The sequence below is a fragment of the Gossypium raimondii genome, chromosome 4 (genome assembly GCF_025698545.1).
Source record: "Gossypium raimondii isolate GPD5lz chromosome 4, ASM2569854v1, whole genome shotgun sequence".
NCBI lineage: Eukaryota > Viridiplantae > Streptophyta > Magnoliopsida > Malvales > Malvaceae > Gossypium > Gossypium raimondii.
Window position 1 is genome coordinate 36,354,939 of NC_068568.1, and position 15,821 is coordinate 36,370,759.

The 15,821-nt window shown below is 35.0% G+C and overlaps 2 protein-coding genes across 2 annotated transcripts; one reads left to right on the forward strand and one right to left on the reverse strand.

Moving 5' to 3' along the window:
* The first annotated feature begins 3,927 nt into the window (after positions 1-3,927).
* On the forward strand, positions 3,928-6,718 carry LOC105780143 (omega-hydroxypalmitate O-feruloyl transferase). Its single transcript, XM_012604282.2, has 3 exons — positions 3,928-4,119; positions 4,239-4,715; positions 5,616-6,718. Exons 1-3 carry the CDS (start codon positions 4,117-4,119, stop codon positions 6,471-6,473), a joined length of 1,338 nt encoding a protein of 445 aa, XP_012459736.1. The 5' UTR covers positions 3,928-4,116; the 3' UTR covers positions 6,474-6,718.
* A 7,470-nt stretch (positions 6,719-14,188) lies between these two features.
* Positions 14,189-15,609, reverse strand: LOC105780144 (uncharacterized). The gene is made up of 2 exons (XM_012604283.2): positions 15,085-15,609; positions 14,189-14,964 (listed from the first exon to the last, which is right to left on the reverse strand). Exons 1-2 carry the CDS (start codon positions 15,284-15,286, stop codon positions 14,630-14,632), a joined length of 537 nt encoding a protein of 178 aa, XP_012459737.1. The 5' UTR covers positions 15,287-15,609; the 3' UTR covers positions 14,189-14,629.
* Between the last annotated feature and the right edge of the window lie 212 nt (positions 15,610-15,821).

The following is a 15,821-nucleotide window of genomic DNA, read 5'->3' on the forward strand; positions in this document are numbered from 1 at the left end:
ACAAATCATGTCATAATTGAATCTCCAATACATTCAAAACATTCAATAATACAAAGAGACTTGTAATTAATATATATTCCCAACTTCCTTTGAGGATTACTCATCTTTGTGCATTGTGGTGGAGCAATTGGAACATATATGCACATACAAAAATTCAAAGATGAAAAATATTTAGCTCTTAGTCAAGACCAATTGTAATGGGGAGTATTTATAACTTGTTGGTTTGATGCGTACAACACGTAAATCAACATAATCTCATGTTAAAATAGGAAGTTTAGTTCTCATAAGTAATGATTTAGACATTAACCAGAGGCGTTCAATCAATAATTTCTCTAAACTATTACGCACATATATAACAAACTTTTACAAAAGTTTTTCAAACTCAATCAATACAAGACTGAGATATAAACTCATCAGTATTAGCAAAATGAATTGTCTTAATTGCATGATCTGAAATTAATTATTTAAACAAGCAATCTTGCAAATAACAGATTGCAAGTTGATAACACATACGTGATTGTTTGGTAGATGCATCTACCAAAATCATATAATATCAAAATCATCCACATTGTGGATGAATGGTCCCATATTCATTTCAGAAATGCAAGACATTAAATCTCAACTTTAGTTAGTGAGTTTCTAAGAATCAATTTTCATTGAGAACAAATAACAAATGAGAATTATTTAAATTAAAGAATCTTCTGGTTCTTTAATAAATGTCCATATGAATTCTCAATTAATTTCGCATCATATATGATTCAAGATGGTCTAACTGATCATGTCAAGTAGTAAATGCATTTGTATCAGTAAACTTTTGGTTTACTTTAAAATTCATTTCAATTGTACTAATAATGTCAATATAAATTGTGACAAATTGATAATTTTACTATCATTCCTTTTACTTTGTATCCACATATAAGCACTATTGTGGCATTTACTACTGGAAATTTCTAAATCAATGTGAAGTTTACAATGCCACTAAGTTAACAAAATAAATATAAATTCCAAACAATTATATGTAATATTCGTTTCAGGGAATACGCCAAAATCTTCAAATGCAGGGCATTTGGTCTATTGGTATGTTTCTCGCTTAGGGTGCAAGAGGTCTCGAGTTCGATTCAAAATATAAATAACCCAATCCTCTTTTGGTTCATATGAAAAATAATCTTTTTCTCATTCACAATCTCAATATGAGATCCATTAAGAATATCTTTTAAAACCAATGGATTAACCATCACAAGATATTAATATATTAGCTCTTCTAGCGCTTTCGACTAATTTTGTATTACCAAATATTAGAATAATATTGATTTATATTTTCTTTTGCGTTCACTTCGAGGAATGCAATAGATTTACTAGGACGAACATGCGTAGATTTCAAGTCAAAATCTATCTATCCATGTTGTCATGATTAGTCTCCAATTATAATAAACATGATATAATAAATAAATTTTAGTAAAATATACTTGAGATTCTTTAACATCATTGTTATCACCACGACTATTATCACAAGCACTATTACAAGTAGTAAAACAACTTTGTTTTCGTAATAACATTTATAATCTAATAGTAAAAAATCATTTAATAAAAAATCAAAATTTTCGTGTATGATGCTTGAAAGTTATCCGATACACATTGTACCAAATTTTAATACCACATATGTTATAAAATCTTATGATGGTCTAATCAAATATTTATAAATTCAATTTAAAATATATAATACAATAATTTCAAGCATATTTAATAATAATTTAATCATAAAAAATTTAATCATCCAAATATCATACATACTATAATTTTATAAAAAAATCTTAGTTTAAAAGAAAGCTTAAAGTAATAATATTTTTAATAAAATAATTTTATCAAAAATCAATCAACAAAGGAGAAAAACATACCACGTAAGGATTATATAAATTTCTTTGCATATGATTACCCATAATGCACAGAACTCAATTGAAGACTAAAATAACAGTAGCTCTAGAAGGCAATCGACAACAACTTGAGTGGCAAATTTGAGTGATCGGCTATTGCATTGGTTGTTGCTTGAAAGGGGTGAGACTTGGTGAAAGGGAAAAAAATTTGTGACTTATGGAGAAAAATAGTTAAAAGATAATCGTACTGATAACATGTAATAAAATAAAAGGACATAAAGTAAAGAACAAGGAAAATGGGAGAGCAAAAGAGAGAGAGCGTATTTTATTGATCGATCAGATATACAAAACTTCTCCAAACTATCTATTTATAGGCATAAGAAGTATAAAAAAAGTAGAGATCTACTTCTAATGACTATAAGAATTTAAAGTACATCTAAACTTATCTTGATCTTAATGAACACCCATTTAATAAGATATTTATAACAGAAAAGTGCTTTTTCAACTTTAATCACAAGCACACCCAGCATGAAAATTGAAAAAGAAAAAGAAAGAAAGAAAGAAGAGAGAACCTCCATAGGGAAGAAAGCCGGTGGTAGTCCACATACAACAAATTTAAGCACAAGCTCAGCACAATTTTCATATACCATGATTCAATGGTTCCAATGAAATCATCTATCAAATATATTGTCAAAATAATATTTTCATAAAAAAATATTTAAGAAATGATAAAATTACTTTTTATGGAAAAATTATTATTTTACCCTCTTTTTTAACTCTTTGTACACTTTCTTCTCCATAATAGGCAACTATCAATTCCAAATATTATAATTCACTTATAAACATCCATATATGATAAAATTGCATTTTCCCTTTTCTCTCGATAAAATTAAGAAATTTACAATTTAATCTCTATATTTCATAATCTTTTCAATTTAGTCTCAAAAGTGATATTCCCCATACCAATTCATATTCCAATTCATGTCAAATAGGCAAAGAAAACTCTTATTTTCTTTTTGGTTGAATTTGCATTATAATCCTCGAACTTTTGAAAATTTGTGATTTAATTCTTTTATCACCTTTTCTCTTCTAAAATTATTTTCATATATCCAAAATCACTTTATTTCAAAACAAATCTTTTATCTAGAAATTTTTTAATTTTCTTGAACATTCACTATATCCGTATCAAAATAGTGCCATGTATCTAGTTGGAAATTTTGGGATGTTACAAATATAGTCTGAGAATATGCAAATGATATGCTATTATGTTGACATATTTCCAGTTTTGAAGCAGTTCTTCACAGTTTTCTCAATGATAGAAGTCAAACTTGAGTAAATATAGGAAGAGCCATGAACCACTGCTAAAAGTTTATGATTTCTTGTTGATGTACTGATTTTTGTTTTTGTTTTGTTTTTCTCTTCACAAAGTACTGATTGCAACACTCAAACGAATTTGTTGTCCAAAAATAATGCTTACTTTTCGCTTACTTGAGCCATTTCGATTCCAAAAAAAAAAAAAAAACAGTGGCAGTTGAAGAATATCTTATTCCTAAGTTTTCTTTAGTAGTTAAGCTATAACTAATCCATCAAGATTATATATGAATGGTTTAAGCAACTTTTGATTTTTAAAACATTTTGAACACTTAATATTAAAGATAAGCTGATTACTAATTCATAGAGTAAATCACAAGATATAATTTACGATTTCGTATTCAAAGCATTAATTTGAGTGATAAGCAAGCTAAGAAATATCTTGTAATCCTTGAGGACCAAATTAGCTTGCAACTAAACAGTCTTAATGAAAAATAGATAACAAGTTTAATGATAAAAAAGTAAATGTGTGTGAAATGGGAAAATGATAAAAGAAAGAATTGGGATGCCAACCCCCAACAACCTATCCACATTTGCGCACGCCACACTCCTTGGTCTGTTGTGACCAGTAGCCTACCCAAACCACATTAACCAATACCCAAAATCTTCTGTCCAATGAAACATAGACACATGACCTTTCATGTCATTTTCATTTCCTCAAACACATACCATCAAAATTCTGACTCGGCTCCCTTGTAGATTTACCCCCTTCATCCATTCCACTACAAATTTATGAGTGGCCTCGACCATCGAGCCAATGCAATCCTTGGTTTTGTAGTTTTAACTTTTTGTTTGCTGCAATTCTCTCAAACGACCAATCATTGTTTTCTTCAGTTTACTCTGAAATCTTTCAATATCTCTTTTAGCTTTCCACATGGTTTGTTTTTACTAATCTCCTCCATCAATTCTGGCATTTAGACGCATTAAATATAGACCAACTTTCCTTGTTTTTTTTTCTGGCTTTATATCCTCTCATGTTCTTATTTTATGATCCAGGGTGTAGATGTTATCGAAGGTTCAGCTATAATGGAGAAGAAGTCCAATGGCAAAGTGTCCCAGCTAATTAGTGTGAAGCAAGGAGAGCCAACCCTGGTTTCTCCCGCTGAAGAGACACCAAAGGATCTATACTTTCTCTCTAATCTTGACCAAAACATTGCCGTAATTGTTCGCACCATATACTGCTTCAAGTCGGATGAAAAAGGGAACGACGATGCTGGTGAAGTGATCATGGATGCATTGAGAAAGGTTCTTGTTCATTACTATCCCCTTGCTGGGCGGCTAACCATCAGCTCTGAGGGTAAACTTATTGTGGACTGCACTGGAGAAGGGGCACTGTTCGTCAAAGCTGAAGCTAACTGTACGATGGAGGAGATTGGAGACATAACAAAGCCTGATCCTGAGACTCTTGGGAAGTTGGTTTATGACATTCCTGGTGCAACAAACATACTGGAGATGCCACCTCTAGTGGCTCAGGTATTACAAACTTCTCCACTAACACAATGTGCATATTACAACTCTAATCTGTTGACTCTATGCTCACCACTTAACAAGTTTAAGTTCAACATGTGAAAACTTACTTCTTCTCATGATAACCATCAAGCATTTATAAACCTGAATACCATCAGCAATATTCATCTTGTACAGGTAGTTTTCATCACTACGACAAATCTATTAAGAAATTTACAAGTGAAATGTTAATTTCGTCACGATGAATGTTATGTTTTATATGGTAATTTGAAGTGACGCTATGATTTTTATCTCACCTTTTATTTGTGTCATTAATTCAAAATTTTATTATGTACAAATTCTCAAATAGTTTGTTTTATTGAGAAATTTTTGTTTTATGCTAATAAAATATCTTGTGATTTGAACCTCATGTGATGACTTTATAATCAAGCGTGTTCACCGCTCCAAACTTGGCCAGAGTTCAAGTCGTGCTAGTTATGTTTGTTGCTTGGGTTTTACCTTATTATTGTAATTCACCAAATATATATATATATATTTGCCACTAAAATTTATTATCAATTTAAATAAAATTTGGTCACCTAAATGTTTGATAAGTTATTTACCGGCCACAGAAAAACATACTATCAAATTTGTTCGACAATGTATTTTTTTTTTTTCAGTTGTGATTCATGATTAATTAAATGTTCTCTCTTACGTGACTCTCTTCCAAGTATATCTATTGTGCTTGTTATTTCTAAAATTGTTGGTCCCTCTGTTTTATAAATTTTGATATCTATTAGTAGTGGCTTTGATTATATATATATATATATGTGTGCGCGCGCGCGCTTTTTACCTTCACCTCTGGAAAAAGAGGACAGCTCAAATTGATATGTGTATCTGAACTGAATGATAAATTTAATTTTGCAGGTGACCAAGTTCCAATGCGGAGGATTTGTCCTTGGCCTGTGCATGAACCATTGCATGTTTGATGGCATTGGTGCTATGGAATTTGTCAACTCGTGGGGTGAAACAGCCCGAGGTCTTCCACTTTCTGTTCCTCCATTCTCCGACAGAACTATTCTGAAAGCCCGCAGTCCTCCTAAGATAGAGCATCTGCATCAGGAATTTGCTGAGATAGAGGACAAGTCCAGCACTGGTGATCTCTACAAAGACCAAATGCTCTATAGATCTTTCTGTTTTGATCCTGAGAAGCTACAAAAACTGAAGAAATATTCTATGGAGGATGGGGTTCTTGAAAAATGCACTACTTTTGAAGCTCTTTCAGCATTCGTATGGAGGGCTCGGACCAAGGCACTTAACTTGCTATCCCACCAACAAACCAAGCTTCTCTTCGCGGTTGATGGCAGGCCTAAATTCGACCCACCTCTTCCAAAAGGCTACTTCGGCAATGGCATTGTGTTGACAAATTCCATATGCCAAGCTGGTGAGCTATTGGACAAGCCAATTTCACATGCTGTAGCTCTAATTCAGGATGCAATTAAGATGGTTACGGATGGTTATATGAGATCAGCCATAGATTACTTTGAGGTAACCAGAGCCAGGCCATCTTTGTCGTCAACCCTGCTGATCACTACATGGTCTAGGCTATCTTTCCATACTACAGATTTCGGATGGGGAGAGCCTGTTCTATCAGGGCCAGTTGCGTTGCCTGAGAAGGAAGTCACATTGCTCCTATCTCATGGCAAAGAGAGGAAAAACATCAACGTTCTTTTGGGGTTGCCAGCTTCTGCCATGAAGGTCTTCCAAGAACAGATGGTGGTTTAGATAACTACAAATATCTGCAGAATATTCAGCCTTTTCTATACCACGTTAGTCGCTAGACATGCAGCACCAACCGAAGCAGAATCATGAATGAACAAGTAAAGGGTAAAAGGGGATGTGAAAGGTGAAATTCTGCTGTGTAGGGGTGGTTTCTCGTTTTTCTTTGAATATGGATTTTTATTTATTTATTGGGAACTGAAGTTATGTATGTATGTTTTAAAAGGTTAATGTTACGTATGTCTTATATATTTTCATTCTTTATAATCAATTATTCTATTTTTTTAAACAAATACGTACATAAAACAGAAGTAGAAGTTAGTTCACCTAAACGCCTTATTGCTTGTTGTTATTCAAAAAAGTAAACAAGAAGCAGCTCAAAATCTATGACCTTAAATAAGAGGATAATACATTTCAGTACACTTAAACCTCATGTACTGACAACAATATCAATGTCAATCGAGCTAAGACTCGACTCGATTGGTTATATTTTTATATATATATTATATAATTTATAACACTTATATAATAAATCTATGGTAATATATAATACTATTAGAATGTAAACATTAAAAAAGAATGTTAAGATGATATGTATAATTTTTTAATAAATAAAAAATATATAAAAATTTTAAATATTAAAATTAAAATAACATAAATATATATTTAATTTTAAAAAAAATAATATAGGCAGACTTAGACGTTGTATATCGAGTCAAATGAGATTCATAAATTATATTAATATAATCTAAATCCGCAATGTTGCGATTAATTTTGTGGGTGGATTGGGTTTAATTCAGAAATGGACGTTTCCATCTGTCCCAAGGAAGAAAAGAGTGTGAAAGTGGCGGACTACTCATGCTGGAACTTGTGGCATTTACTTCTTGGGATATTGCCTTTAGTAGTATTGTAAATTATGGTAAAGCGGAATAAATTGGTCCTCCACCTGGAATTTTCTTATTCTGCTGTGTCAAACAACTAATGGTCCACAATATGGAGATGTCGCTTTAGACTCACCAAATGTGGGTTTTAAAATACTGCTTTCTGGTGCCTTTTCTTTGAGTTTAAAAACAATAAATAAGTAAATTGATAGGGTAAAATAGTCTCTTTGTGAAAAATGTACCAATAAATGTTTTTCTTGATATTTTGGTATATTAGTTATAATCATAATTTAACTCTCCAATTTTATATATTTATTTAATTTGGTTTCACTATTTTATTTGGACCCAAATCACCATAAAATTTTCATTGTTGATGTTTACAAACTATAAAATAATAATAATAAATTCAAAACTCCTAAATAAAATTATAATTTCAAAAACTATGAAAAAATCTTTCAAATAAAAATGTAAAAAATTCAAAAATATATATATATAAAATTGCAACATATTTTTAGAAATGCAAAATAATTTTAAATTGGGTTAATATATTTTGGCACTGAGTTTCTCTTTAATGTTCTATTTGGCATCTAAGTTTTTTTTTTACCCAATTTGGTACCTAAGTTTTTTTAAATTTGATACTTGAGTTTTTTTGAATCCCAATTAAATACTTGATTTTAGATTTAATACTCAAATTGGTACCTGAATTTTGTGTGTGTGAAGAATAGGAGGGAAGTCCCTAAACTAATTATTAACAAAATTATATAGTATGAGCAATTGAAGTAGGAGGAATTGAAGAATGCAAGTCAAATACCCCATTAGTTTGTTTTTGGGTGTTAAGAGTAATGCAGTTGTAACTGTATACAAAAGTGGTTAGTTTGTTAAAGCTGGTATTAGGTAAACAGCAGTTATTTTGGTTTACGTCAGTTAGACCTCACGTGTGCAAATGCATGTGTATAAATGCATGCACTGGACATGCATTCATTGATATGAGAAAAATACTATTCTTGAATCTTCATCTGTTTCTGGTTTAGCTTTTGTTTCTTGCTTTAACATGGTATTCAATTAAGGTTTCTCTCCTGGGTTGTCTTTCTCGTCTGTTTTTTTTTTTTTTGCAATGGATTGTGCTGCTGCTGATGGTGTTGTTGACAATAGGTTATTCTCTACAAAGAAGATTAGTATCCTTCTTGATGATAATACCTATTTACTGTGGAGGCAACAGGTTTTCTTGGCACTAAAAGCGCATAAGCTTCAAGGGTTTTTGGATTCACAGCAAGCTCCTGCACAGTTTATTTCAGATAATAACGGCGTCTTCAGGCAAATCTAGAATTTGAGCGGTTTGAGCAGCAAGACAGTGCGCTTGCATCATGGTTGTTGTCTTCTATTAGTCCAACTGTTCTTCCTCATCTCATCGGTATGGACACCAGTGCTAAGATCTGGGATGCTGTTGTTGCTTTATACGGTACGCAAACAACCTCTAAATTGATGTTCTATCGAAGATCTCTGCACTCTCAACGCAAAGGTGACTTGAGTATGAAGGAGTTCTTGATGAAGGTTAAAGGTTGTTGTGATGCATTGGCCAGTTACGGTGAAGTTATCAGCAAGTGCGAGCATGTTACAGCAATTCTTAATGGTCCTTCTGCTGAGTACGAATCTGTAATTTCTATTGTTACAGCAAGTTAGGTGCCTTACACAGTTCAAGGAGTCACGTCCATGCTTCTTGATACTGAAACTCGGCAACAGGTTGTGATTTCTGAAGTCTCTAGCTCGGCCAACATGGTGTCTCATCGGAATTCAGAAACAACTAGTGTTGACAATAGTTCTGTACCTGCTTATAAATCATCAACTCATTCTCAGGGACATGGTCGAGGGCGTTTCTCTAGCTCAAGGGTTCAATGCCAGCTATGTGGAAAACCTAGGCATCTAGTCGACCGCTGCTACTATCGGTTTGACTCCTCCTACAAAAGTAGTAATTATCGACCTCCCCCTCAAGCAAATGTTTGTATGGTTAACTCCGGTTCCACTACAGTACCGTGGTCATCACCTTCTCAACAAAATGTTCAGTGGTTTCCACCAGGTTGGTGTTTTTCAACTCCCTCTCCATCTATCTGGCCTAACACGTTTGTTGGTAGCCCGTCTCAACAGGTCAGCGTACCACCCTCTGGCGTAGCACAATCTCAGGCTTATGTGGCCACTCCTCAAAGCATGGTGATAACTCCCGGTACCAGACTCGGTGCACACATCACCTTACAAATTCAGTTACTTCTCTTGGTGACAGTGACTCACACAAAGGACCAGGTAAAGTGTTTGTTGGAAATGGTTCAGCTCTCCCTATTCTGTCTACAGGGCAATCGTCACTAATTACTCGATCTCGACCATTGTACATGAGATCATTGTTGCTTGTGTCTGGCATTACTAAAAATCTGTTGTCTGTGTCAAAGTTTGCTAAAGATAACAGGGTGATGTTTGAGTTTTTTCCCACTCAGTGTCAGGTTCGTGACTTGCAGACTAGAGAGGTTCTCCTGAAGGGCTCTGTGCATCATGGCTTATACAGACTCCATCTCAAACAAAAACTACCTGAAGGTGGACTGTCTTCTAAGTATGCTCAATGTTTTACAGTTAGCAAAATGCTTCCTTTACATGTTTGGCATTCTCGGCTAGGGCACCCCTGTTGTGCTATTCTTACAAAAGCTCTTTCACATTGTAATATTCAGTTTACTGATAATAATAAGCTTGTTGAGTGTGTTGCTTGCCATTTGGGTAAAGAGCATAAACTTCCTTTCTCCAAGTCAACTACTGCATACAACTCTCCTTTACAGTTGATAGTTGCTGATGTTTGGGGGCCGGCCCCAATTGTATCCAACGGGTTTCGTTACTACGTTGCCTTCACTGATGCCTACTCTCGTTATACATGGCTTTACTTCTTGAAGAGCAAGTCAGAGGTTGTTACTGTTTTCCCTCAGTTCCATCGTCAAGCTGAACGAGTGCTTGGTGCAAAACTTCAAGTACTACAAACAGATGGGGGTGGAGAGTTTCAAGCATTAAAGCCCTATCTAGCTCATCAAGGGATTATTTAGCGCCTCTCTTGTCCATATACCTCTGCACAGAATGGCCTTGTCGAGCGCAAACACAGACAGGTGGTTGAAACAGGTCTGTCCATGCTTGCTCATGCTACCATGCCTTTAAAATTTTGGAATGAAGCTTTTTGTAGTGCTGTCTACCTAATCAACAGGTTACCCTCTCAGCCTTTGGGAGATATTTTGCCTTATGAGAAGCTATTTAAAACAAAGCCAGATTATACTTTTCTTCGAATCTTTGGTTGCCTGTGTTTTCCAAATCTCCGACCGTTTAACAAAATTAAACTCCAGTTTCGGTCTTCACCCTGTGTGTTCCTAGGCTACTCTCCATTACATAAAGGCTACAAATGCCAAGATACAACTGGTAAAACCTATATTACACGTCATGTCACATTTCATAAGAGCACCTTTCCATACAAAGTTTTTTCCTCATCACCTGCCCCATCTATTCCAGTGTCTCAGACTAGTGCAAAACTCCTTGTTTTACCTCTCAGACAAGAACCCCATCCTACCCCACCTACCATCACTTCTTTTCATAATCACTCTACACCACCTAGTCCTTCACCCACAACACCTTTTTCACAATCTGACCATCAAACCGTGCAACAACCTAACCCCACTGTTCCACCTAGTTTACTTACACCTCAACCATTAACACCTGTCTCCTCTACATCAATCACCTCATCCAGGCCATCTACTCCTCAACCATTACAAGATTCACATTCGGCTTCTCTCAACATACATCCCATGATTACGAGGAGCAAGGTTGGAACATTCAAACCCAAGGTTTATATGAGCACAGTACAATGTCCTTCAGCCAAGGTTCCTTCTGATATTCACGATGCAATGACATTTCCAGAATGGCAGATAGCCGTTTGTGATGAGTTACAGGCATTGACTTGCAATACACTTGGACACTCTGCTCACTGCCAAGCAATCGAAGGGCAGTCGGACGCAAGTGGTTGTTTAAGATAAAAAAAAGCCGATGGGTCAGTGGACAGATACAAAGCTCGATTGGTAGCGAAAGGCTTCTCTCAACATGTAGGACTTGATTTCAGTGACACATTTAGTCCAGTGGTTCGATCCTCCACTATTCGTACGGTTCTTGCTCTTGCTGTTATAAATGGGTGGTCATTGAGACAAGTTGATATTAATAATGCCTTCCTCAATGGTGAACTGACTGAAGAGTTGTACATGGAACAACCCCCTGGCTTTGAAGTGTGTGATTCCTAGGGTCAGAAGCTCGTTTGTAAGTTGCACAAAGGTCTCTATGGTCTGCGACAAGCGCCCCGTGCATGGTTCCAAACCCTTAAGAAATACCTTATTGATCAGCTTGGTTTTCAAGCATCCAAGGCTGACTCTTCTTTGTTTATTTGGGGATCTGCCGGAAAGAGTCTACTGCTCATGGTCTATGTTGATGATGTTGTCCTCACAGGCAGTTCAGATCAAGAAATAGCAGCTGTTGTACTGGATCTTCATAAAAAATTTGCTCTCAAAAATATGGGAGAGCTCAATTTTTTTCTGGGAATTGATGTCCAGCACACTAAACAGGGAATTCTACTTAGTCAGAAGAAGTATATTGTCGACTTACTTAAAAAAACTAGACTAGCCGAGGCCACTCCCATGCCAACACCTATGGTAAGTATCCCAAAGTTAGCTGCTTCGGATGGTAGTCCTCCATTGGCAGATGCTCATTTGTACAGAAGTGTTATAGGGATGCTGCAATATGTGTGTATTACACGGCCGGATCTGTCATTTAGTGTAAATAAACTCAGCCAGTTCATGAATGCTCCAAATGAAGCTTATTGGAGGGCAATCAAACGAGTTTTAAGATATCTTGCCGGTACCATGGATCATGGTTTGTTTCTTACACCTGGTCAACTCGAACTAGTATGCTACTCTGACGCAGACTGGGCATCGTCCATTGAAGATCGTCGATCAACCTCTGGGTATGTTGTGTTCCTAGGCTCAAATCCTATCACTTGGTGTTCAAAGAAGCAGCCAGTGGTGTCAAGGTCTTCTGCTGAAGCAGAATATCGTAGTCTCGCAAATTGCGTTTCTGAGCTCTTATGGCTTCAACAACTGTTGGCGGAAGTAGGCGTTTCTCCCTCAAAAGTGCCAGTTGTTTGGTGCGATAATTCCTCTGCAGTCTCTGTGGCTGAGAATCCCACACATCATGCAAAAAAGAAGCACGTTGAAATAGATCATCATTTTGTCAGGGAAAAAATTCTTGCGGGTCATTTACAAGTCAACTTTGTGCCTACTGATCAACAAATTGTAGGTGTTCTAACTAAACCAATTACACCTAAAATGTTTTCTATGTTTCGATATGCTCTTAGGGTCCTGTCACCTGATGAACTTAAAACTCAGAAATCGAATAACTAGGGGAATGTTAAGAGTAATGCAGTTGTAACTGTATACAAAAGTGGTTAGTTTGTTAAAGCTGGTATTAGGTAAACAACAGTTATTTTGGTTTACGTCAGTTAGACCTCACGTGTGCAAATGCATGTGTATAAATGCATGCACTGGACATGCATTCATTGATATGAGAAAAATACTATTCTTGAATCTTCATCTGTTTCTGGTTTAGCTTTTGTTTCTTGCTTTAACATTGGGTACATAATACCTCAGTAGTTAATTAGTTTATTTGAAAGAAATGTAATAATGAATAACACAAAATTCTAACAACAGATACAGTAGCTGTTTTTTGGGACGTGAATATAAGCATTTAAAATTTAGTATTTGAGATTCATAAATTATTTTATTCTAACAAGTCACAAACTCTTGAAGATGCCTTCCTCTCTGATTTGTGATTCAAAATTAGGTTGAGAAGCTAGGTTTTCATTTTATTTTGGATTTTGAAGTTTTCTTCATAATTTTTATTTTTATTTTTGAATTTTGAAATTTATAGAATTTTTGGTGAGAATTTAAATATATAGAATTTTAAAATTTTGAAGAGCTTATTTTCATAGTTTTTTTATTTATGATTTTTGGACTTTTGAAATTTTTATATTCTTGAAATCATTTTCTAATGTGTTACATAACAAGAAATAGTATCATATTTGTTCCAAATAAAATAGTAATGATCAAATTAAATAAAAGTGTAAAGATTAAAGATTAAATTTATTATTATGCTTTATATATAAAATACCAAATGTAAATGGATTCATGCTTCCAATTCCAAAGGAGATTTGCAAAAAGATATTGTGGCTGAAATATCCAAAGTTATAAATCTGATACAGTACTGAAGAGGTATGACATTTTAGTCCCTAGCTAGCAGAGCATATCATCAGCCCCAATCAGTATTGAGGATTGAAGTTAGGCATGTATTAGAGGGGCAAGACTTGGCTTATAGTAGTGTGTAAGCAGCATTTGGTGTCAGTATTCTCCAATGATTGACAAGAAAAAGAATAATTCGGGATTCTTTTGATGAAATTATAATGCTGGAACACTGGATCTCCTAGGAGGTATATCAACTTTATCAGCTGCAAAACCTTGGAGATAACTGCTCCCCTTTTTCCAGATTATTGTGAGAAATGATCAACAACATCTAAGCTTCAGAGTATGATCGAACTAGAAAGTGATTCAGTACTGGATCTGGAAGCTGGACTATGACTGGTCACTGTTTTTCTCTTCTTGAAAGTTGAAAAGAACTTGCAATGGTTTTATAAGCAAAATGTAAGAGTATCTTCACCATTTAAGCTTTTTTTCAGAGGTTTTTTTTTCTTTTTTTCTTTTTGGAATAAAACCCATATCTTTTTTCAGATTTCATTAAAAGACTGTTGTTACTCATATCTTTGGTGACATCATACATTTCATACACTGTAACTAAAAACCAATCCAAATAAAATATGGTAAATATTCATGTGTGTCCACATGCTTGACCTGGGCACAATTTACTGTGCTCACACAAAGCATAAAAACAATGCAAGGATGAAAATGCTTAGTACTAGATTGCCCTTTCTTCTTCTATAAAGAGCACCAAGTAATGCTGCCAGGCAAAAGGGTATTTAAAATTTAAGGTTTCTCCATCTCTTGTATTATGTGCAGACTGAGAAATGGAAAGAACCTTCACACAGGATAGCTAACGATGAGGAGATTGGATTTATCTTCAAAAACAAAAGGCTTTTTTGTGTGTTTAAAAAGAGATAAATTGGAAAAGTTGCCAAAAGAAATATTCTTATGGATGCTGTAAAGGAGTGTTGCTTTACTTCCCACACAAGGCAACATTTCTTTTTGATGGTCTGAAACTCAACGCAGTTAGGCTGTAAATGCAGAGATTGGGGTGTCTGGATTTGATAGCTATCTGATCAGTGGTGCTTCTGTGACCAGGAATGTTGCATGAAGTAGATGAGGTCCCAACTAAGCTTGCCTGGCAAGATGATGCAATGGCTGCCTCTGCACATGCGATCCCATCAACTGATGGTATTTCCAACCTGTAAACTCCATGTTTATCTGTAGTTCTGTTGACTGAGAATGATACTTGTTCTCTTGTTTTTGGAACAAATGCCCTGAAGTTGCAGGCTATTTGAACTTCTGCACCTGGTTTACACAATATCTCGATAATTAGAACCATGCTTTCTTTTAACTTAGTAAATAATACCCAAAGAACAAAACAGCAAAACTTGGAAAAAACCGTAGGTCGTTGTTGAGAAATTTCACCTGGTAAGAAGTAGCTGTGTCTGGAGAAGCTGTTGTTGGAGCAAATGTCACAATAAACAAGGCCCATGACAGTGATCTGGGCATTATTTTTTGCTGGCTCAGGTTTCAAAGAGAATGCCTTAATGAACAGAGAAGAAAAAAGGAAGAGAATCATTAGGTTCATGGCAGCAAATTTTGGGAGATGAGAGACAAACTTCCACATAGCTTTTCCCTATGAATGGTTGGCTTCAATGAATAGCTTATAGAGCATTTACCATGAAGTTGAAGATGGGTTTTGGAGTGTGGATAGAGGATAGTAGTAGTAGTAGTAGTAGTTGGTGGAGATACAACTGTAAGCAAAAGTGGAGGAACTTTATCCTTTTTCACAAGAAAACATAGACATGTGAATGTATTTTGGCAATATGTGGACTTGATGGGGTAGGAGAGAGAAGAGAGTAGCTTGTTTTATGTGGGTTAGTGCCTTCATTTGTCACATTCATTGTGGGGTTTTATTTTTTAGACCAAAAGTTTATAATAAGCTCAAAATCACTTGCTCAAGATTCTCCCTAGCTCAAATTAGCATGCAAAAAGACTAGTTAGCAAAGAATCTATGCGATAATACAATGTGCAACTCTTGCAAGGCATAAGCAAGACTCCTTTGATGCTTAACAGAAAGATTTAGTTCAAAGAGTCCAACAATTAGCTCTGAATTTAAAGCTTAAAAGTCACGCATGCATTGCTGATGGTTTAAATGAGTG

Excerpts from the sequence above, each read along its gene's own strand:
- LOC105780143 (XM_012604282.2), top strand. Across the intron at positions 4,716-5,615 it reads TGCCACCTCTAGTGGCTCAG|GTGACCAAGTTCCAATGCGG; the intron begins GTATTACAAACT and ends TTAATTTTGCAG.
- LOC105780144 (XM_012604283.2), bottom strand. The coding sequence starts at position 15,286 with ATGTGGAAGTTTGTCTCTCATCTCCCAAAATTTGCTGCCATGAACCTA. Across the intron at positions 14,965-15,084 it reads ACACAGCTACTTCTTACCAG|GTGCAGAAGTTCAAATAGCC; the intron begins GTGAAATTTCTC and ends TGTGTAAACCAG.